Raw genomic sequence first — 19,834 nt, 5'->3', positions numbered from 1 at the left:
CAGAGGAAGTCAGCCGGAGGAGCCAGTTCGATAATTGCAAGGTAAAAGCAAGTGAGTTAGCAATTTGGGTGGATGCAGGATGGAGCTGTGCTGGCTTGGAAAAGTCCCTCTGCTGCTAGAAATGCTTGGCCAGTGTGTTCAGGGTCTCACTAGCTGTAGCTGCACCCCGGCCGCTTGGCTTGTCTTATGGTATTTTTTTTTTCTATCATATTTGACCTAAACATCTTCTCATTCCACTTTTTCTGTCCCCCCAAGCCTTTTCCCTGATGCCCATGAAAAGGCCCCACATCTGATATTAACCTAAAACTTCCTCCATTCCTTAAAGTGAGTTAGTCATTAACAGAACCTAAATTACTGGTTGGTAGGCAAATCTTCTAATTCTTTCAAACTACAAATCTGCTCAGAGAAGCTGCTGCAAATCTACTATAGAAGTGAGGGAAGCTTTGGGCCAGTCGTAGGATCTAAACAGAAGTTTGGGAGAGGGAGGAGAAGTTGTTCATTCACCCGATTCTGCACGGTGAGCCTGTGGGGAGTCAAGGCCTCTGCAGGCTTGACCAGTGCTCAGGGAGGAGCTGGAGGCCAACAGCAGGGCAGCAGGACAGGACAGGACAGCACCCCTCTCAGCTTGGTTCTGGGTGCCAGCTGAAGCGCTTAGCAAGCATTTTGGCTTCTATTTCCAATGGTGGCCAGCATCCTGTGCTGAGAGGTATGGCTGTCTTCTTTCTTGTCCTTTTGTTAGGCAAAAACAAATACTAATTAAAGTAAGTGACAGAAGCCAGGCAGACAAGGAGTTGGGTTGGGGGAGTGGGACCAGGGACTTCCAAGGGCAGGCTAATTATGCAGATTAGTGGAAGCTGTGTGTCCAGCCTGTAAGCCAGGCTTCCAGATGCACAGGCTGTGCAGTGTTGTCTTACTGGACAATAGTCTAGCTGCATTTCCACAGTACTTTTGTTTACCTCAAGACACATTTTGTAGTAGGCGAAAAGCTGTCTCTGCCCGTGATTTTCATAGAAAACTAAGTGACTTCATTGCAGTCAGTGGGCTTGATGGAGTCACCATGGCTCTTGCTGTTGACATTGGTTTTGCTTTGGTATTACAACTATCTTACAAAGCATAATTGAATATAACCATTGTTTGGTTCTTTTGGATATATGTTTAAATTGGTATGATAATCACCCGTGAGTTCAATGTCATTTTACATATATTTTAAAATAAAGAGTAAAAAATACTTAGGATATTATATGAATTGGTCATATAGTTGTAGAGTGCATGACTACATTTAAGGGTAAATAAAGATACATTTTAACATTGAGTATTCCTCATACTTTGAGAGTTTGGCCATGTTTTCTGGAAAAATCAACCCATGGAATTTGAACTTGAATTTTTTTTTAAAGCAAGCTTTGTATGTTTCAGAGTAAATATGACCTATCATGTTAACTTTTAGAGATGAAAATGGACATATCATGAAATCATTATGAGAGATCACAGGAATCTGATTTCAGAAAATTTGTTAGGCTTGAAGATAAATTATTCTCTGTGAAGGAAAATGTTTCCTATTTATGTCAAAAGTTGCAACATGCATTCAAAATTAAATATACATTTTAAGCTCTTGCCTAAATGTATCTCAATTTTCTTTTTGCATGTGCTTATAATAGCCCTGCTAAAATGTAGACTGCATGTGTTGTAGCAAAGAGGGCTGGGCCCTTCAGCACCATTTGCAGTAACCCAGGGTCAGAGGCTTGGTCAGACATGAGGGGTAGCAACCTGCCAGGGCAGAGGAACCCAGGATTCAGGGAACAATGGCCATCTGTGGGGAGGTTGAAATATGTGTAGCCCGTTCCCATGGAAACGCCTGTGTTCTCACACTGTGTGAAAAAGATGCTCCTTGTAAAGAATCTGTAATCCTGTCTTTCAAGGGAAAATCTGAGAACTTTATCCAAAGTTTATAGAACTCAAATGGGTCTAAGTTAGTCAATGAGTGTTTTTAATTCAGGTGAATAAAATGAAAATGTTTTGATGCAGAGCAGTTTTGTCCAAAACATAATGTAAATAAATATTGCTATTCTAGAATTTTCTGAAGTGAGAAAACCAGACATATCCTAGTGTGAGTTGGCAGTTAGAGGCTGAATTCCTCAGAATAAATGGGTTTCCTGAGTTAATTATGTTTCTCAAGATCCACTCCCATGCCCTTAGTAAAGCTTTAATTTTTCCACCAGCACTATTACAACTTGGAGGTATGAAGTCCTCCTGCTCACGTATATTTTCATACAGGAAGATCTACAGATGCATAACAAACAGTTAATGCATTTATTAGTGCATACTGAGTGGCAGTCACCTTGAGAAGTCATAAAGAAAGCGCCGGGTGCCCCACCATTCCCTTCTGTCTAACAATTGTGGGGCAAGTGCTAGCTTACATGTAAAGTGGGCATTTGCTTCTCTCAGTTACAACATAGAGCTATGTTGTACTTTAGTCTGTTTCAGCTCTGTAAAAGCATTCACTGTTTTGTTCAGCTATCCTGGGGAAGAATCACAGAAAGACTATCTCTCCAGGGAATGAGATAAAGTTGCCAAAAAATCAACAGGGACACATTCCAGATAATGAGATGTACAGGTGACAAATGAACTACCCCCCCCCCCGTTTAAGAATGAGGAATGTACAACTGAAATATAAAAATGACAGAAATGGAAAAGACCTACGCAAAGTACACTGAGAACCCAATTTAGTTAGCAGTGCAGTGGTTCATTAGCTTTTAAAAGCGAGGACATGAGGATGTTTTAACAGATGATGCTATTAAGGTCATGGCTGGGGGGGGTGCTCTATGCCAGGCTCTGGGTTAAACATTCAACACAATCTCATTAAATTTCCAACCACCCAGATCACGATCCTCAAGTGCAAGTGAGGAACCTGAGGCTCAGAGAGGTTAATTAACCTGCTCAGTGCACGCTGCAGATAATGGCAGAGCTGAGACTGGGGCCCAGGACTGTCCAGCTTTCCACAGTCTCATCCCTCTGCTCTTCCTACTGGAGTCTACCCAGTGTCCCATTCTAGACCCCACACCCTTTAGAAAGTGTATGAACATTAGATAGATAAAACCTAGGGGGGAAACCAGTAATCATGAAGAGAGAATGAAGAAGAAAAATCTAAAGAAATCTATAGTCTGTTCCCTTAGAAAAGGAGACTTCAGTAGCAATTGTAAGTTGGAAAATGGCTAAGAAAGAACACACCTTCTTTTGAATGACTAGGTTTTCCTTTTCATAAAGGAACTCTTCATAGGCACTGTACCCTACCTGAGGATTGATCACCAGGTGTCTAGGAAGGTTCATGAGGTTACTGTCCTGGAGCATGTGACCTGGTTCACCTCTGTGGGGTGGCTTTTCTGGAGCACAGTGTCCCATACCTGTGTGATAGGGAAGGTGGATTCACTTAAAGGACACCTGCCTCTATGTTTTGCCACCAGCAATTGATCTGATGGGCAATAGAAACAGACAAATAAGAATAGAAAAGAATACAGTTTAAAAATGTGGTTTTGTAATTTGGCTATTGTGGATTGTGCCACGATAAACATGGGTATGCAGGTAGCACTGTGGCATTCCAATTTCCTCAGGTATACACGGAGGAGCAAGGGATAGCTGAGTCATATAGTGGTTCTGTTTTCAAAGAATAAGGGAGGGTTTCGGTGCCCTCTTCTTCTTTGAAGTGCCTATAGATTAGGCAAGCTAAACTGTTTTTTTTTCCCCTAGTGTTGCTGCAGTGTTCAAGAACGTTAAGTCCAGCATATCTGGTCCGTGTAGATTTTCACAAAAAAAAAAAAAAAAACTTCCCAGCAAATAAAGTTGGAATAGTCAGACGCGTGTCTGTGGAGTAAGAATGTTCGCTGCACTAGCAGTTTCCTGCAGCTCAAACTTTCACCAGCCCTGATCTAGAGGCAGAGCAGGACTGTTTCTCCAGGAACTTGACTCACAACAAGCGCTTGGCGTTTCAGGCACAGCGCGCAGTCTCGGGGACTCCCTGGGCCGCAGGTCCCGGGCGTGGGGCGCCGCGCAGCCACCCACCCACCTGCGCAGGCCGCCCGGCCCGGCCCCTGCGTTCCCCGCCCCTCTTCCAGGCCAAGGGCAGGTTTTTAGGAACACAGGCGGTTCTGTCTGTGAACAACAGCTCTCCTTACTGGGCAGGCTCGAGTCGCCCCAGCGGCGCTCCGCAGGTCCCGCTGGGGAGGTGCGGGTCACCTGATCGCTTCGCGTTCCTCGCATTCCTCCGCCTGCTGTGCCCGTCCGCCCGCGGAGCCGCCACGCAGGTGCAGGTGCGCCCCGAGCTGCAGGTAAACCGAGTCCGTGCGACCGTGGGACTCCTGGGGAGGGTCCCACCAGGCGCAATCATTCCTCTTTGTCCTGCTCGTTTCTTCCTAGGGAAACCTGACTCCAACCAACACCTGCTTAAAAAGGAGCCAGGAACCCAAACTAAATAGTGAGCAGTGGGCCTCAGAACAGAATCGCTTAAAGTTTAGGGGAAGAAATTATGCATCAGAGAAATTAAAGATGCAGATTAAAAAGGAACTTTATAAGCCCTCCTCCTTTTCTGTAATAAGTATGCGACTTGGACACTGACCCACCTAGACTACAGTGTTGGCTGTGTGTGTCTCCTGGGGCACAGGGGCCCTCTCTCCTCATCAGTAATAATACCTCCCTGAACGGCTGATAGGAGAACTAGGAGGAAAGTGTGTAGCGAAGGGCTTGTATTTGAGTGTGCACGCTCAGGTGTGTTTGGATGTGTATACACGGTGTGTACACGCACGCGAGTCTGTGTCTGCATGCCTCTGGATGATGACATTCATAGGGTTAAGGAGTTTCTCAAAAAATGAGGCAGAATTTGATCTGGGTCTGCCCACCCTGCTGTTGCTAAAAAGACCCGCAGAAGCAGCCAGACATCTGAGCAAAACATTGGCCAGAGCTGCTGAAAAATAAATATCGTGACTCCCAACTCCTCTTTCAGATAAGGGAAGCTGTGGAGTGCTTCTTAAATGAGGGCTGCTGGGAGGGGGACACAGCTCATAACAACCATTGCACATGGTTGTTTATGTGTCTTTACAATTCAGGAGAGGGCTTTGTCCTGGGAGACAAGTGCCTTCAGCCCTAACTCTACCACTTATTCTCCCCGTGTCTTCAGGCTGTTGGTTGTTTTTCTCTTTGAAAATCATCCTATGGAATCTTCAGAATAATTCAGTGACTCAGTACTTGGGAAGCACTCAGAGTAGTGGAGGACACATGGTAAACATCCTCTGGATATTGGTTCTTGATTGTGTAGGGGCAAAAATGGATCTCTCCAGCCCATCATAAGGGGTCACAGTCGACTCTCTTACACTAAAAGGTTAATAAGGAAAAGCATAGTGAATTGACTTGATCAATTTTATGTGACACAAAAGGCTTTAAATAGAAGACCCAAAGATCCAAGAGTGAAATGTTCATTTTTTAAGCTTAGGTTCAATGAAGTATGGGCAGCCATGTGGAAATCTGATTGGACAGAAGGGGTGTGATCTAATTTTAATGGACTGAGTGGTGAGACCCAGCAAGGCCTGTCTGTTCATATCCTTCCTGGCCTCTCTATGCAGCATTCCTTCCTCCTGGGTGCCGGGCAGCACCCCCCTGAAATGGGGGTCTTTTTCCCCACATTTTCTATTGAGTGCATTATAGTTGTACATACTGGTGGGATTTGTTATTACATATTCATACATGCACACAATTTAGCAATATAATTTGGCTAATATCACTCCCCAACACGTCACCCCTCTCTCCCTCCCTCCCATCCCTTGGTCCCTTTCCTCTATTGACCTCCCTTTGATTTTTAGGAGATCTGCCCCCACCTTTGTTTTCCTTTTTCCTCCCTAGATTCTGCATATGAGACAAAACATATGACCCTTAATTTTCTGAGTTTGACTTATTTTGCTTAACATGATGGTCTCCAGTTTCAACCATTTTCCTGCAAATGCCATAATTTCATTTTGTCTTATGGCTGAATAAAATTCCATTGTGTGTACACATATACCACATTTTCTTTATCCATTTATCCATTGATGGACACCTAGGCTGGTTTCTAGTTTGGCTATTGTGAATTGTGCTGCTATAAACATAAGTATCCATGTATCACTGTAAAATAATTATTTTAATTCTTTAGGATAAATACTGATGAGTGGGATAGCTTGGTCCTATGGTGGTTCCATGCCTAGTCTTTTGAGGAGCCTCCATGCTGATTTCCATAGTAGTTGTACTAATTTACAATCCCACCAACAGTGTAAAGGTGTTCCTTTTTCTCCACATCCTCTCCAGCATTTGTTATTACTTGTATTCTTGATGACTCCATTCTGGCTGATTTGAGATGAAATCTCAGTGTAGTTTTGATTTGCATTTCCTTAATTGCTAATGATATTGAACATTTTTTTCATGTATTTGTTGGCCATTTGTTTTTGTTATTTTAAGAAGTGTCTGTTGAATTGATTTGCCCACTTATAAACTGCCTACTTAATAACAAAAAAGTTATTGATTTTTTTTTTTGGTGTTGAGATTTTTTTTTTAATTCTTGACATATTCTGCATATTAATCCTCTATCAGAAGATTAGCTAGCAAAGAGTTTCTCCCTGGAATGGAGGTCTTTATGATCTACTGTCAGACAGGGTAGGTCAGAGAATTTCTTTATGGCTGATTCCAAGACAGAAAGGCAGAGGAAGATTCAGATTTGTAGGCTTTATGGCTTTGTTTAGAGAAAGGGTTTATAGTTCCTATGTCCAGCCTTGGGCAAGGGAAATGCTAGTTTCTATGACGTGCTTTGGGGGAGAAAAAGGAGAACATGAGAGAGGAGTGCAGGATAAGATCAGAGAGAAACTTTGCTTCTGAGGCTTTCACTAGGGCCTCCACCTTGGTGTATAGTTTTCTGAGCCCCCATTATTTTGCAAAGGACTCGTTTGCACATGATTAGCTCTGATCTTCAAGAAACTGGTGAGAGAGATTAGACATGCATTAGCATCTTGCATATGAGAAAACTGAGACTCATTGAAGGAAAAGCATGTACCACAGGCCCCATAGCCACCGAGTGGCCAAGCAGGACCTGGAATCTCAGTCCTCAGACAAGCTTTGATTTAGTGTGTGCTCAGCACCTGGGCATTGAACAGAATCTGAGAAAATCTTACCTAACCTAAAAGGTGCTGCTCCATAAAGCCCTTCCTTATCATCTTCCCCTAAAACTGACCTCTCTCTCCCTTGTACTTCCCCAGACTTCTTTCTCTAGTGCCCAGATGGCTTTTCTCTCAGTCATTGCATTTTGTAGAATGTGTGGTACTGGCCTCATCCCTCCCAAGCTCCTAGATCTGCGAGTGACTTTAAGCGCAGATCTGCTGGACAGCTCGGTGTTTCTGCTAAGGGTTTTGCATACGGTGGTCACTCCAGAGTAACAGCTGACACAGAAAGCATGAATGTGGCATGCCTCACCTGTGTCACCTAAGCTTGGAGAGTAAAGGGTCCTGGGAGAGCTGATGGGTGCCCACCTCCACCAGCATATAGGGTCTGCTCCTTGTCAGAGCTGCTTCCCCTGTATACGTGTGGGGCAGCTGGCTCTGCTTCCTGAAGTGACCGATGTGGTCCGACAGGCTGACTGGTTGAGGGAGCTCATTTGCATCCAGTCTATTTTCCTGGATGTCATTTCAGTGAGATTGTCTGTAAATGTCTGAGACTGGAAGAAGAATGTGTTCAGGGGAAATCTAGGAAACACTGTCCTGTTTCTCCTCCTCCTCCTCCTCCTCCTCCTTCTTTTTTTATTTGTACNCCCTCCTTCTTTTGTAGATATTGTAATTCAATTTTCCACATCTGTCAGGTTGCAGGCTACTTTATGGTACCTTCACTGTGCCCCTCCCCACCCAGAAACCCTCTCCACACCCACTCCCCTTTTCTTCTTCCTGGGCTTCCCTTTCTCGCTCTCCAATTGGCCTAAATCCCAGATGGGCAAGGATACAGAAGAGAAGAGGTATTAATTTTCTTGCTTTATGACCCTGCCCTCATTCCTAAATGTAAATGTTGCTCTGAGGACCTTTACTCCCAATGGTGGCCTCACATCTACACGGAGTCAATATATCTTAGTGGTTATGAGGTTGGAGTCGGTACTGGAGTCTGTGGGTCTAAATCCTCATTTTCCACCTTACTATCTGTATGTGTGGCGACTTCTTGCCCGCAAGGAAGACGCAACACTCAGGAATCTTCTTTCAGTAGTTTATTTCAGGCCCTTGATAGTTCTTCATCTCTCTCTCGGATGCCCCTCCCAGCCTTAATAAAGCATCTCAAGCCCCAATGCAAAGCAGCCACGTGGAGCTTTCTCATAGGGTGATGAAAAGTCATGCGCCAACTCTCCCAAATAAGGAGTTGTTTGTCACAGACCACAGCGGAGCCAGCGCCATCTTGTAATGGCGACCATAATTTGCATAAACGGCAGAAGCGGCTCACCACATGTATGGCCAGAGCAAGTTATTTAACTGCTTTGGGTTCCTCACCAGCAAGTAAGGATGACAAGATACAGGTATCTTGAGGATTAAATAAGTCAGTATTTGCAAAACATCTGTACCTGACATATCAACAAGGGCAGGTGAGCCTTTGGCCTTGTATTTCTAAAGCTGGCAGAGAGAGCAAAAATTACATATAGGCAATAATGCCCCTGAAAGCTCTCAAAAGGTCAATCAATTGCACTGTGTGAAATACTGCAGAGAACTTACAGAGTTAAGTATCTCGTGGAAGTCTGGCTTGTATTTAGAGAACACATTGTATGGAGAGTATGTATCTTGAAACTTGAAAGTTGCCTCCAATACAGGGATGTGCTCCTACAGTGCCAGCTTGGAGGGAAATCTGAGACAGCACCTGGGAACCAGACTTCCTTCTCTCTTTCCACCTATATTCGCAGGAACACAGAGTAAAACGCTGAGTAGAATCATCTGTTGCTTTTTTTTTAAAAGTAACTTACTCTAGACACTTACTATCTGGGCATGTGCCTGCACATATGGGTGATTCCTCTTCACTATAGACCCTGGGGAAGCCTCCTGTCTGCCCCAACTACTTGGGGAAGTTATCCTCCCTCCCAGGCCATTGAAGGATTGCTGAGGTCTCTACCAGTGCAAATGGTCTGGGATTTTGTTTGACTAGGAATGAAGCTGGTGAGAAAAGTCAGGTATCTACTGTGTCATTGGCCTCGTCTCTGTGGACTGGCACTGGGGTGAGAAGTACAGTGGGACTTGATTATTCTAACTGTGGGAACAGAGGAGGTTGTCCGATCTCCGAGCACCCCCTCTTTGGCCTGCACTGCAGTGCTCCCCTTCGGACAGTGTTCTGGTTCAGGGTCATGGTAATGTGCAGTGCAGAGTGACCCCACCCTGTCCTTGCAGGCAGAGCCCTTCACATCACAGGTCTTTGACTGGGGGATGCGCGGGGGTAGTGGGAGTCTTGAGGCCACCTCGGACCAGAGCCTGAGGAGGGCTTCTGTTGCCACAGTCACCAGGCACTCCAGGCAGGAGGACCGCAGGGTGCCTGTGGCCAGGCTGTAGAGGAACAAGCGCCCGGCAGTGGATCTCAAACCCATGTCCCTCTTTCCTTCCACTCTCCCCTCTGTTTGATTTCCATGGAAATCTGTTTGGGAAACAGCTGGCAAGTGCTGGGCATGCGCACTGTTTCCTTGAAGCATAGAAGTAGAAGGATGTAGGAGGGAGAAAAGTGGAGAAAAACGAATGTGGGTTTTGTGCAACCTTTGAAGGTTCAAATTAAGTTCTGGAGAAACATAATGATTTCGACAACTTTCTAAGACAAAAATAAGGAGAAAACGCATTTGAAGACCATTAACCCAGGGTCTGCGACTCTGTCCGTGTCCGAGTTTCTCTCTGCTATGAGTTCTTTATCTGAGCTCTTGTCATTCCGCCCGTGGTTACGTTGTGTCATTTGTTTTCCTTGCAGAGTGTCCACAAAGACCCCAAAATCTGGAGTGACGTGCCCTGGCGTGGATTATGAAGTCCCTCCGGCCGTGTGTTTTCTCTTGCTGACCTCTGCGCGCCGAGTGTATGGCTCAGGGTCTAAGCGGAGGGTCCACTGATCAAACTCCTCATCATGCATCAACTTTTCAGATTGGTTTTGGGACAAAAAGATCTTTCACGAGCCGGGGACCTCTTCTCCTTAGATGACTCTGAGATTGAAGACAGCCTGACAGAAGCTTTGGAGCAGATTAAAATAATTAGCTCATCTTCAGTAAGTAAATTGGTTTGTCGATCAGCTGCCTAAAACGGCCTGTCCTAGAGCCTGGGGACTGGTTATCTCCCTGGGGAAGGAGCTTTGCTGGAGGGAGGTGAAGGACAGTAGCCTTGGTCTCTCTGAACTGTCCTAAGAAATAGCACTTGGTCCACCTTTTGTCCACTCATGGAGACCAGAGTGGGCATTCTCACAAATGCATTGTTTAGGGGCTATTTTTGCATTCTTGAATTGTCGTGGAGGGGAGAGGTAGCAAGTTCAAGGAAAAAGCAAACAAAGTGGGGTGCATCGTGGGGGCTGGACAATGGGGGGAGGCAGATGACACCTCCTGCCTCCCAGGAGACAAGGACGAATATCCTCTGCTGCCTTGAGCTGGATAACTCTGTGTGCCCTGTTGCCTCTATTTTGAATTCTTCCTCTGCTCCATTTTCTACCCTCCACCCCCACTTAATTCAGCTTACCTGTTCCTGATCCCAGATGTGATATGACAGATTTAAAACCTCCATGGAACGTCCCCTTCCCTCTGTATGCCACTCTGCCATGTCAAGGGTCACCTATTCTGAAAACACTTTCCAGAGAAGGCAGAGGGCAAGTGCCCAGTGCAGTTTGAGGTTGACCTTCTCAGTTGAGCTTGGTCCTCTGTGACACTGATCCTACTCAAAGGCCTGGGCCACCAATCCTCCAGTCATATCCCCACAGTGCATAGAGTCCCCAGTTGGCAAACGTGTGTGTATTTCAGAGATGACAGCTGGTTTCTGTGCAGCAATAAAGAGAAGTGTAACAGGCACACTGGCAGCTAGCATGCACCCTCGGGGCTTGTCAGCGTATCCTCTTGCTGGCTGCCAGTGGTATGCCACGGTTCCCCACTGGCCAGTGAAGTCACTGCCCAAACACTCTTCTTTTCTCAGGTCATGTCTTTGTCAGAAATTTCCTGACATTTTCACTTTTTTTTTTCCAGGACATTAATCAATTTAGTCTGACTCAAAACATACAGTGATCCTGGTTATATTCCCATTTCTGTGCTGTTCCTGGCCACCCCTCTTCACTCTTCTGGAAACAAGTTGAATGAATAGGCCACTCATTTTTGTCTTTCTAATAGGAAAAGAAACAAAACCCAAAAAGCATCTGAGGTCCCTAAAGCCCATTTCCACCAGAGGTCACTAGTGGCCAATGATTTCTTCTGTTTCTGTCACTAAGTGCTTGGTCTCACAGACATCAAATGCAGGAGTTGAGGACTGGAAGGGCCTGTTATGTGTCCTCACTGGTTAACTGTTAAGGCTGGCAGATCCCTTGTCACCAGGAACATTATGGGGATATCAAGCCCTCTAGTTAGCATCGCACCTGACCAGCAGGTCTGAGGGCAAGGTGACCACTTGTCTTCCTCATCCGCTGTCCTCTTTCACGTTTGTCTTCTGTTTAGCTGTAGCCATGGCAGGGAGAGCAGAAGGATGGTGACTTCTAGTTTACATACATTAAGTGTGGGGTGACAAATGCCACTTGCTTCTGTCTTCCTATCCCAATTAATCCACTGAGCCCTCATGCCCACTCTGTAACTACCTACCCCATGAGCTGCTTGTATCCTCTCTCCTGACCAGGCCAGTATCTTTCTTACTGATCTTTCCTAATGACCCTGGATCTCAGTAGTCATGTCTCAGTTCCTCTTCAGAAATGTGGAACAAGAAGTCACCTCCTAGCTTGCCTTCTCAACCTCCCTTCCAGGGCAGAAATTCTTCCTTGGGATTCCTGACAAGCAGGTGGCTTCTCCTGCATGTGCAATGGTGAGGACACTGCAGGTTCTGAAACTTCCTCCTGCCTCAGTTTTCCTCTGATAAAACAGTCTCTTTCCATTGCATGGAGCCGTGATGGGCCTTCCTCACTGATGGTCCCCTGCCCTGTCCCGACCCGCACTTGTCAATCAGAATTAGTTCCCATAATTCTAGGGAAGACGTCAGCAGAGGGTGATTTGTCATGGTGGTGCCCCAAGAGGCAGTCCTGGGTTTCCTGCCCCCTGTGGCTGTGGTCACCTTGCTGCCTGCCTCTTCCCAGGCCTGATACTCCAGCTGTTTTATCATATCCCAGTCTGCCTCTTGTTGTTGTTGTTGTTATTATTATTATTATTATTATTATTATTATTATTATCATTGTCACTTGTTGAATCTGTCCACACTTTTCCTGTTGTTTTTGATCAAAAATTCTAACTGGTAAAGACATTGCTGTTCCGCTGTTGAAAGCTCCAATGGCTGGCTGTGCCCGTTTCAGCTGGATGAAATCTTGCTCTTTGAAATTTCTACTCATTGTTCTTTATTCTGTTCTCTGCCTCCAACAATTGAGAGTCTAACTCTGTTCCTACAAGGAAACGTTTGAACCTTTGAAAATAAGCATCAGGTGTCACCTCTGGCTTCTCTCTTTCCAACTTGACATTCTCAGTGACCTCGGGTTTTCTGTGACAAAGGAGAGGCCTGTGTCCAGGAAGGCTGTGCCACCTGACCCCATAGACCTTAACCCTCAGGTCTGCAGGTTTAAGTTTGTCAGGATACGTGAAATGCAATCCCACTCGTTCTCTGCAGATGCAAGACTTGGAAGTCAAATGAGAATGCCAATTTGTTGATTGAACTATGAAAATTGTTACTCATATGGGTCAGAATTCTTATCCAAGACTGCTGCTCAGCCTTTCTCTAGAGAAGGAGCACAGTTACTAATTATGTTTCTTCCTCCTCTGTTACTGCCACATTCCAACTTCTGTCCCTGAGACACACCCCTTCACCTATACAGACACCATGTGCAGGGGGTGTCTCAAGCCAGGCTGGTAGCGAGCTAGTTCCACTCTGAAGACTGGACCTTGTTAGTTTAATCCTCCCAGGGTGGTCTTGTGCCAAGCCCATGGAGCACACCCCAAGGTAGCTCCCAGTGCTGCTAGGTCCTCCACATCTGGTCACCTCCCTGGAGTGTCCTGATTTGTTGTCATTATTGATCACTATCAGTACTCACTCAGACCAATTGCTTGGAGCACTGGCTGATAACAGTAACATCACACATTGTCTGCATTTATCCTGTAAAGTGCTAAGATTTTGTGGTTGAATCAACTCTTATAAAAATTTTAAGTGGATTATGTGACATTTTAAACCTTTACAAACATCTCCCTGACTGTTGGTCCTCATTCCAACATGTCTGGACTCTTTAAATATCATGCTTCTTTCTCCTTAATCCAAGCCTCCTCCTTTAGGTTCCCAAGTTAACCAGTATCCTGATTGTAATACTCATTCATGCTTGGTTTTATCTCTTTGTTACATATGCATGGTTCAAAAATTATTCAAGCGTTGTATTTCACTTTTTTAAACTTTATATAAACAATGCCAAAAGGCTTAATGCTATGCTTTTGAGATTATGCATTCTGGTTCATATAGTTCCATTTGTTTAATGGGCAGAGTATTCCATTGTATGACACACCACAATTTATTTATCCCTCTTTCTTTTGTTTGGCATTTATTATTTAAACAGAGCTACAAGAAATATTCTTACATTTGTCAATTTTGGCAAATGTGTATTTCTAAGGTACACAGCCAAAAGTGCAGCAACTGGTTCTAGAGTTCTGTGTGTTTCCAATCTTACCATTTACGCCAAATTGCTTTCCCAAGTGATTGTACTAATTTATACCCCCCAACAGCAGCGTATGAGAGTATTGTGGCCTTGTACACTCACCAATGCTTTCTTTTACCAGATTTTGAAATTTCTTTTCAATCTCACTGAAGCAGCATGGAACTGTTGTCTAAGCATTTACCGCCCTTGTTATTAGTGAGGTTCACCATTTTTTCAAACGTTCGTTTGTGATTTGTCACTTGGGTTTCCTCTTCAGAGAAGTGCTGTTTATGCTTTTTTGCTTCTTCTGTTGTGGTTTTAAAACATTTTCTTATTAACTTGGAGCATATGACATATTCTTACAGTAATTCCTTGACCCTTAGGCATCTCTCAGTGTAATTTCTTGTTCCAATGTGTAAGCTTGTCTCTTAACTTTGTAATTCATATTTATATCTGGTAGGACAATATCCACAAACTTCTGCTTAAAATCTGCTTTAATTTGTTTTTGTTCTTTAATAGTTTTATACTGAGCTTCTCAAGTGTTATGAATAATCCTGTTGGTATGTTCGTGAAATTTCATTTGTTAATTGATTAACTTAAAGAAAATCCTTATCCTTGTCAACTGTCTTCTTATCTATAAACATTATATTCCATCCATTTTTCTAAATCTTAAATATCATTAATGATGTTTTATAATTTTTAAGGATCTTAAAAATGTTGTAATCCTTTGTTAAAAGTATTTTATAGTTCTATCTGAAATGACAATTGATAATCTTTTTTAAATTATATTTTTCAACTGTTTCTTCGGGTGATTATAACATAAATTCTTGTATAGTGATCCAGCAAACTCACCAACTCTCCTGCTAATGCTAACAATTTGTGTACCTACACTCTTCCATTTTTTCAGCCAGTATTTATTAGGTGCCAACTATGTGGCAGATGCTAATACTGGATGTCAGGGTGCAAACAAGGAAAATAGACCAAAAAAAAAAAGAAAACTTTGACATAACCCATAAATCGGGATAGACAGAAAATAAAATCAATAAGAAAAATAGGTAATATATTAGCAGGTGATATTTAAGTGTTGCATAAGAACATTATCTGTTTGGTCCTGGGTTTTTCTTGGTTGGTAGGCTTCTGAAGGCATCTTCTATTTCACTGCTTGAAATTGATCTGTTTAATTTGTGTATATCATCCTGATTCAGTTTGTCCAAATCATATTACTCTAGAAATTTGTCGAAGCCCTCAATATTTTCTATTTTATTGTAGTTTAAATTTTCAAAATAGTTTCTAATTATCTTCCATATTTCTGTAGTGTCCATAGTGATATTTCCTTTTTCATCATAAATGTCAGTAATTTGAGTTTTCTCTCTCCTTCTCTTCATTAGCATGGCTAAGGGTTTATCAATTTTTTTTTCAAAGAACCAACTTTTTGTTTTGTCAATTTTTCAATTGTTTCTTTTGTTTCAATTTCACTGATTTCATTCTGATTTAAATTATTTCCTGTCTTCTACTGCTTTTGGTGTAAATTTGTTCTTCTTTTTCTAGGGCTTTGAGATGTAATGATAGGTCATTTATTTGTTGACGTTTTTTCTTCTTTTAAGGAATGGACTCCATGCGATGAGCTTTCCTCTTAGTATCACCTTCATAGTGTCCCAGAGATTTCGATACGTTGTATCAGTGTTCTCATTCACCTCTAAGAATTTTTTAGCCTCCTCTTTGATGTCTTTTGCAACCCATTATTTATTTAATAGCATATTATTTAAACTCCAGGGGTTAAAGTAGCTTCTATTTTTCATTTTATCACTGATTTTTAATTTCATTCCATTATCATCTGATAGAATACAGAGTAGTATCTCTAGTTTTTTGTATTTTATAAGAGTTGCTTTGTGTCATAAGATATGATCTATTTTAGAAAAGGATCCATGTGCTGCTGAGAAGAAAGTGTATTCACTTATTGATGGATGAAATATTCTATATATGTCTGTTAAGTCTAAGTTATTGATTGTATTATTGTGTTCTAGAGTTTCTTTGTTTAGCTTTTGTTTGGAAGATCTGTCCAGTGGTGAAAGAGGTGTGTTAAAAGTCACCCAGAATGATTGTGTTGTGGTCTATTTGACTCTTGAACCAGAAGAATTTGTTTGATGAATGTAGATGCTCCATTGTTTGGGGCATATATATTTATAATTGTTATGTCTTGTTGGTGTATGGTTCCCTTAGGCAGTATGAAACGTTCTTCTTTATCCCTTTTGATTAACTTTGGCTTGAAGTTTACTTTATTTGATATGAGGATGGAAACACCTGCTTGTTTCTGCAGTCCATGTGAGTGGTATGTTTTTTCCCAACCTTGCACCTTCAGTTTGTGGATGTCTTTTCCTAAGAGATGAGTCTCTTGAAGGCAGCATATTGTTGAGTCTTTTTTTAAATCCAATCTGCCAGTCTATGTCTTTTGATTGGTCAGTTTAGGCCATTAACATTCAGGGTTATTACTGAAACATGATTTGTATTCCCAGTCATTTTTGTTTCTTTGGGGTATTTAACTTGAATTTGTTTCTCTTTTGATTGGTTTTTCCTTCAGTGTAATAACCTCCCTTTCCTGATTTTCATTGTTATTTTTCGATTCCTCCTCATAGAACATTTTGCGGAGGATGTTCTTTAGTACAGGCTTTCTAGTTGTAAATTCTTTTAACTTTTGTTTATCATGGAAGGTTTTTGTTTCATCATCAAATCTAAAGCTTAATTTTTCTGGATATAAGATTCTTGGTTGGCATCCATTTTCTTTCAGAGGTTGGTATATGTTGTTCCAGGATCTTCTGGCTTTCAGGGTCTGGGTTGAAAAATCTGCAGAGGTCCTAATTAGTTTCTCTCTATATATAATCTGATTCCTGTCTTGTGGCTTTTAAAATTCTATCCTTATTGTATATGCTAGACATTTTCATTATAATGTGTCTTGGTGTAGATCTATTGTAATTTTATACATTTGCTGTCCTGTGAGCCTCGTGAACTTGATTTTCCAATTCATTCTTCATGCTTGGTAAATTTTCTGATATTATTTCATTGACAAGATTGTGCATTCCTTTCGTTTGAATCTCTGTGCCTTCCTCTATCCCAATAAATCTTGGATTTGGCCTTTTGATGATGTCCCATAATTCTTGGATGTTCTGTTTATGGTTTCTTACTATCTTCACTGTGTGATCAACTTTGTTTTCAAGATTGTATATTTTGTCTTCATTATCTGATGTTCTGTCTTCCAAGTGATCTAGTCTGTTTCTACTGAGTTTTTAATTTTGTTTATTGTTTTCTTCATTTCAAGGATTTCTGATTTTTTTTCCTAGAGTCACAATCTCTTTCTCGAAGTAGTTTTTTGCTACCTATATTTGCTCCCTTATCTCTTTGTTGGAGGGATCAATTTTGCCTGCATTTGCTCATTTAGGTCATTCTTTAATTCACAGATCATTTTAATTATGAACCTTCTGAACTCCTTCTCTGACATTTCATCAACTTCGCTGTCCATGGGTTCTGTTATTGTAGTGTCCTGGTTTGTTTGGGGCATTTTCCTCCCTTGTTTATTCATGTTGTCTATACGTCTTCCTTTCTTGCAGTGCAAATCTGAGGTATTACAGTTTCTACCCTATAATCTTATAGTGTCCCTTCAGATTATCTGTACCTCACCTTGGTGTTGGGCTTTTAGTCCCCAGCTGGGATCCCACAATAAATGCTACTGCAACTAAAGGTGGTGGTGGTAATAGTGCAGATAACTCAAGTCAGCGGTGGGGTGTCCCAAGATGGATGCAACCCCTTTCAGAGATGGGGTTGAAAGGGTGGGCTTTACAATGGCTTGGGGCTGGCTGCCTGTTCTGAGATGCAGCTGCCTCCAGGCCCTATCTGTTGTCTCAAGGTGGAGGCTACTTTGTGGGGAGGGCTACAGCAATGGCTGTAGTTTTCCAAGATGGAGGTGGGGTAGGCCTGGGTTCCAGTGTGGGTCTGCTGGTAGTCTGGGCAGTCTTGGGACTAACCTTGTCCTTGGATCCTGTATGGGTCGGGGTGCAGTCCTGGGCTAGGGCCTGGGCCTTGGCTACTGTGCAGGTCCGTGGGGTGGTCCCTTAACATTCTAAATTGTCACCTTTGTTGCGCAGAATCTTTTTAATTTGATACCACCCCATTTATTAATTGTTGGCATTATTTTCTGAGCTTTAGGTGTTCCATTGAGTAAATCATTGCTTGTGACTGTTTGTTGAAGTGTTGACCCTATATTTTCTTCTAAGAGTTGCATAGATCCTAACTCTTAAGTCTTTGATCCATTTGGAGTTGACTTTAATGCAGACAAGAGATAAGGAGCTAGTCTCATTCTTCTACATGTTAATGACCAGTTTTCCTGGCACTATTTATTAAAAGGCCGTCTTTGGTCCAGTTTATGTTTTTGGAGACTTTGTTAAGGATCAGATGACTGACTTTAGCTGGGCTGGTTTGTCCTTGTGTCTTCTATTTTGTGCATTGGTCCACGTGTCTGTTTTTATGCCAGCACCATGAAGGTTTTGTTACTATCCACTCTGGGGTATAATTTGAAGTCAGGTATTATGATGCCTCCAGCATTGCTTTTGGGGGGTTAGAAGTACCTGGTTTTTCTGTATCTTTTAATCTTTCAAATGAGTTGTAGGACCATTTTTTCCTAACTCTGTGAAGAATGTCATTACTATTTTAAAGGTGTGCATATTGCTTTTGGTAGTGTAGCCATTTTAACAATTTTAATTCTGCCAATCCATGAACATGGCAGGTCTTTCCATCTTCCTGTTTTTTCTTCAATTTCTATCTTCAGTGTTCTATAGATTTCACTGTAGAAGTCATTCATACCATTGGTTAAATTTATTCCTAGGTATTTTATTTATTTTTCTTTTTTTATATTTTTATAACTTTACTTTATTTATTTATTTTGTATGTGATGCTGAGAGTCGAACCCAGTGCCTCACCCATGCTAGGCAAGTGCTCTACCACTGAACTACCGCCCCAGCACCTATTTTATTTCTTTTTGAGGTTAGTGTAAATGGAATTGTTTTCCTGATTTCTTTCTCTGCAGACACATTATTGATGTATAGGAAAAGTATTTATTTTTGTAGGTTGATTTTATAATGAGTTTCTTTACAGAATTTATTAGCTCTAGTAGTCTTTTAGTGGAGACTTTTGGATATTCTAATTATGGGATCATATCATCTGCAAACACTGATAACTGATTTATTCTGTTCCTATTTTAATCCATTTTATTTCCTTCTCTTGCCTCATTATTCTGGCTAGAATTTCTAGCACTGTATTAAATAGGAGTGGTAAGAATGGACGTCCTTGTCTTGTTCCATATTTTAAAGGAAATGCTTTCAGTTTTTCCTCATTTAGTATAATGTTGGCTTTGGGTTTTTTTAAAAAAATATATAACCTTTATGATATTGAAGTAGTTTCCTTCTATCTCTAGTTTCTTCAATGTTTTTATCATGAATGTATACCAAATTTTATTAAGACTTTCTCTGTATCTATTGAGATGACTGTGTTTCCCATCCTTAATTATATTTGTGTGATGAATTACATTTATTAATTTGCATAGATTAAACCATCCTTACATTCCTGGGATAATACCAACTTGTTCATGATGTACAATGTTCTGAAAATGTTTCTGAATACAATTTGCTAATATTTCATTAAGAATTTTTGCATCTAAGTTCATCAAGGATACTGTTGTGCAATTTTCTTTTTTTGAGTGTCCTTATCTGTTCTTTTTTTTAATTTTTATTGTTGGTTGTTCAAAACATTACATAGTTCTTGATATATCATATTACACACTTTGATTCAAGTGGGTTATGAACTCCCATTTTTTCCCTGTAAACAGATTGCAGAATCACATCGGTTACACATCCACTGATTTACATATTGCCATACTAGTGTGTGTTGTATTCTGCTGCCTTTCCTATCCTCTACTATCCCCCCTCCCCTCCCCTCCCCTCCCCTCTTCTCT

General features: G+C 41.9%; 1 protein-coding gene across 12 annotated transcripts in view; it reads left to right on the top strand.

Moving 5' to 3' along the window:
* Nucleotides 1-407: 407 nt before the first annotated feature.
* Veph1 (ventricular zone expressed PH domain containing 1) overlaps nt 408-19,834 on the top strand; it is a 256,719-nt gene continuing 237,292 nt past the window's right edge. For 3 of the 12 annotated variants that reach the window (XM_015486939.2, XM_048794147.1, XM_048794149.1), the window contains exons 1-2: nt 4,108-4,319; nt 9,973-10,260. In XM_015486939.2, the coding sequence (XP_015342425.1) occupies nt 10,123-10,260 (138 nt within the window). In that variant the 5' untranslated portion in view covers nt 4,108-4,319; nt 9,973-10,122. Of the gene's footprint in view, nt 707-4,095; nt 4,320-9,972; nt 10,261-19,834 lie in introns of those variants that run through there. The other 9 variants (XM_048794148.1, XM_048794145.1, XM_048794142.1 and 6 more) reach the window with 8 other exon arrangements.

The sequence above is a fragment of the Marmota marmota genome, unplaced genomic scaffold (genome assembly GCF_001458135.2).
Source record: "Marmota marmota marmota unplaced genomic scaffold, marMar, whole genome shotgun sequence".
NCBI classification, from domain to species: Eukaryota; Metazoa; Chordata; class Mammalia; order Rodentia; family Sciuridae; genus Marmota; species Marmota marmota.
The sequence above is the reverse complement of the archived record's forward strand: the minus strand, read 5'-3'. Positions and strand labels throughout refer to the sequence as shown.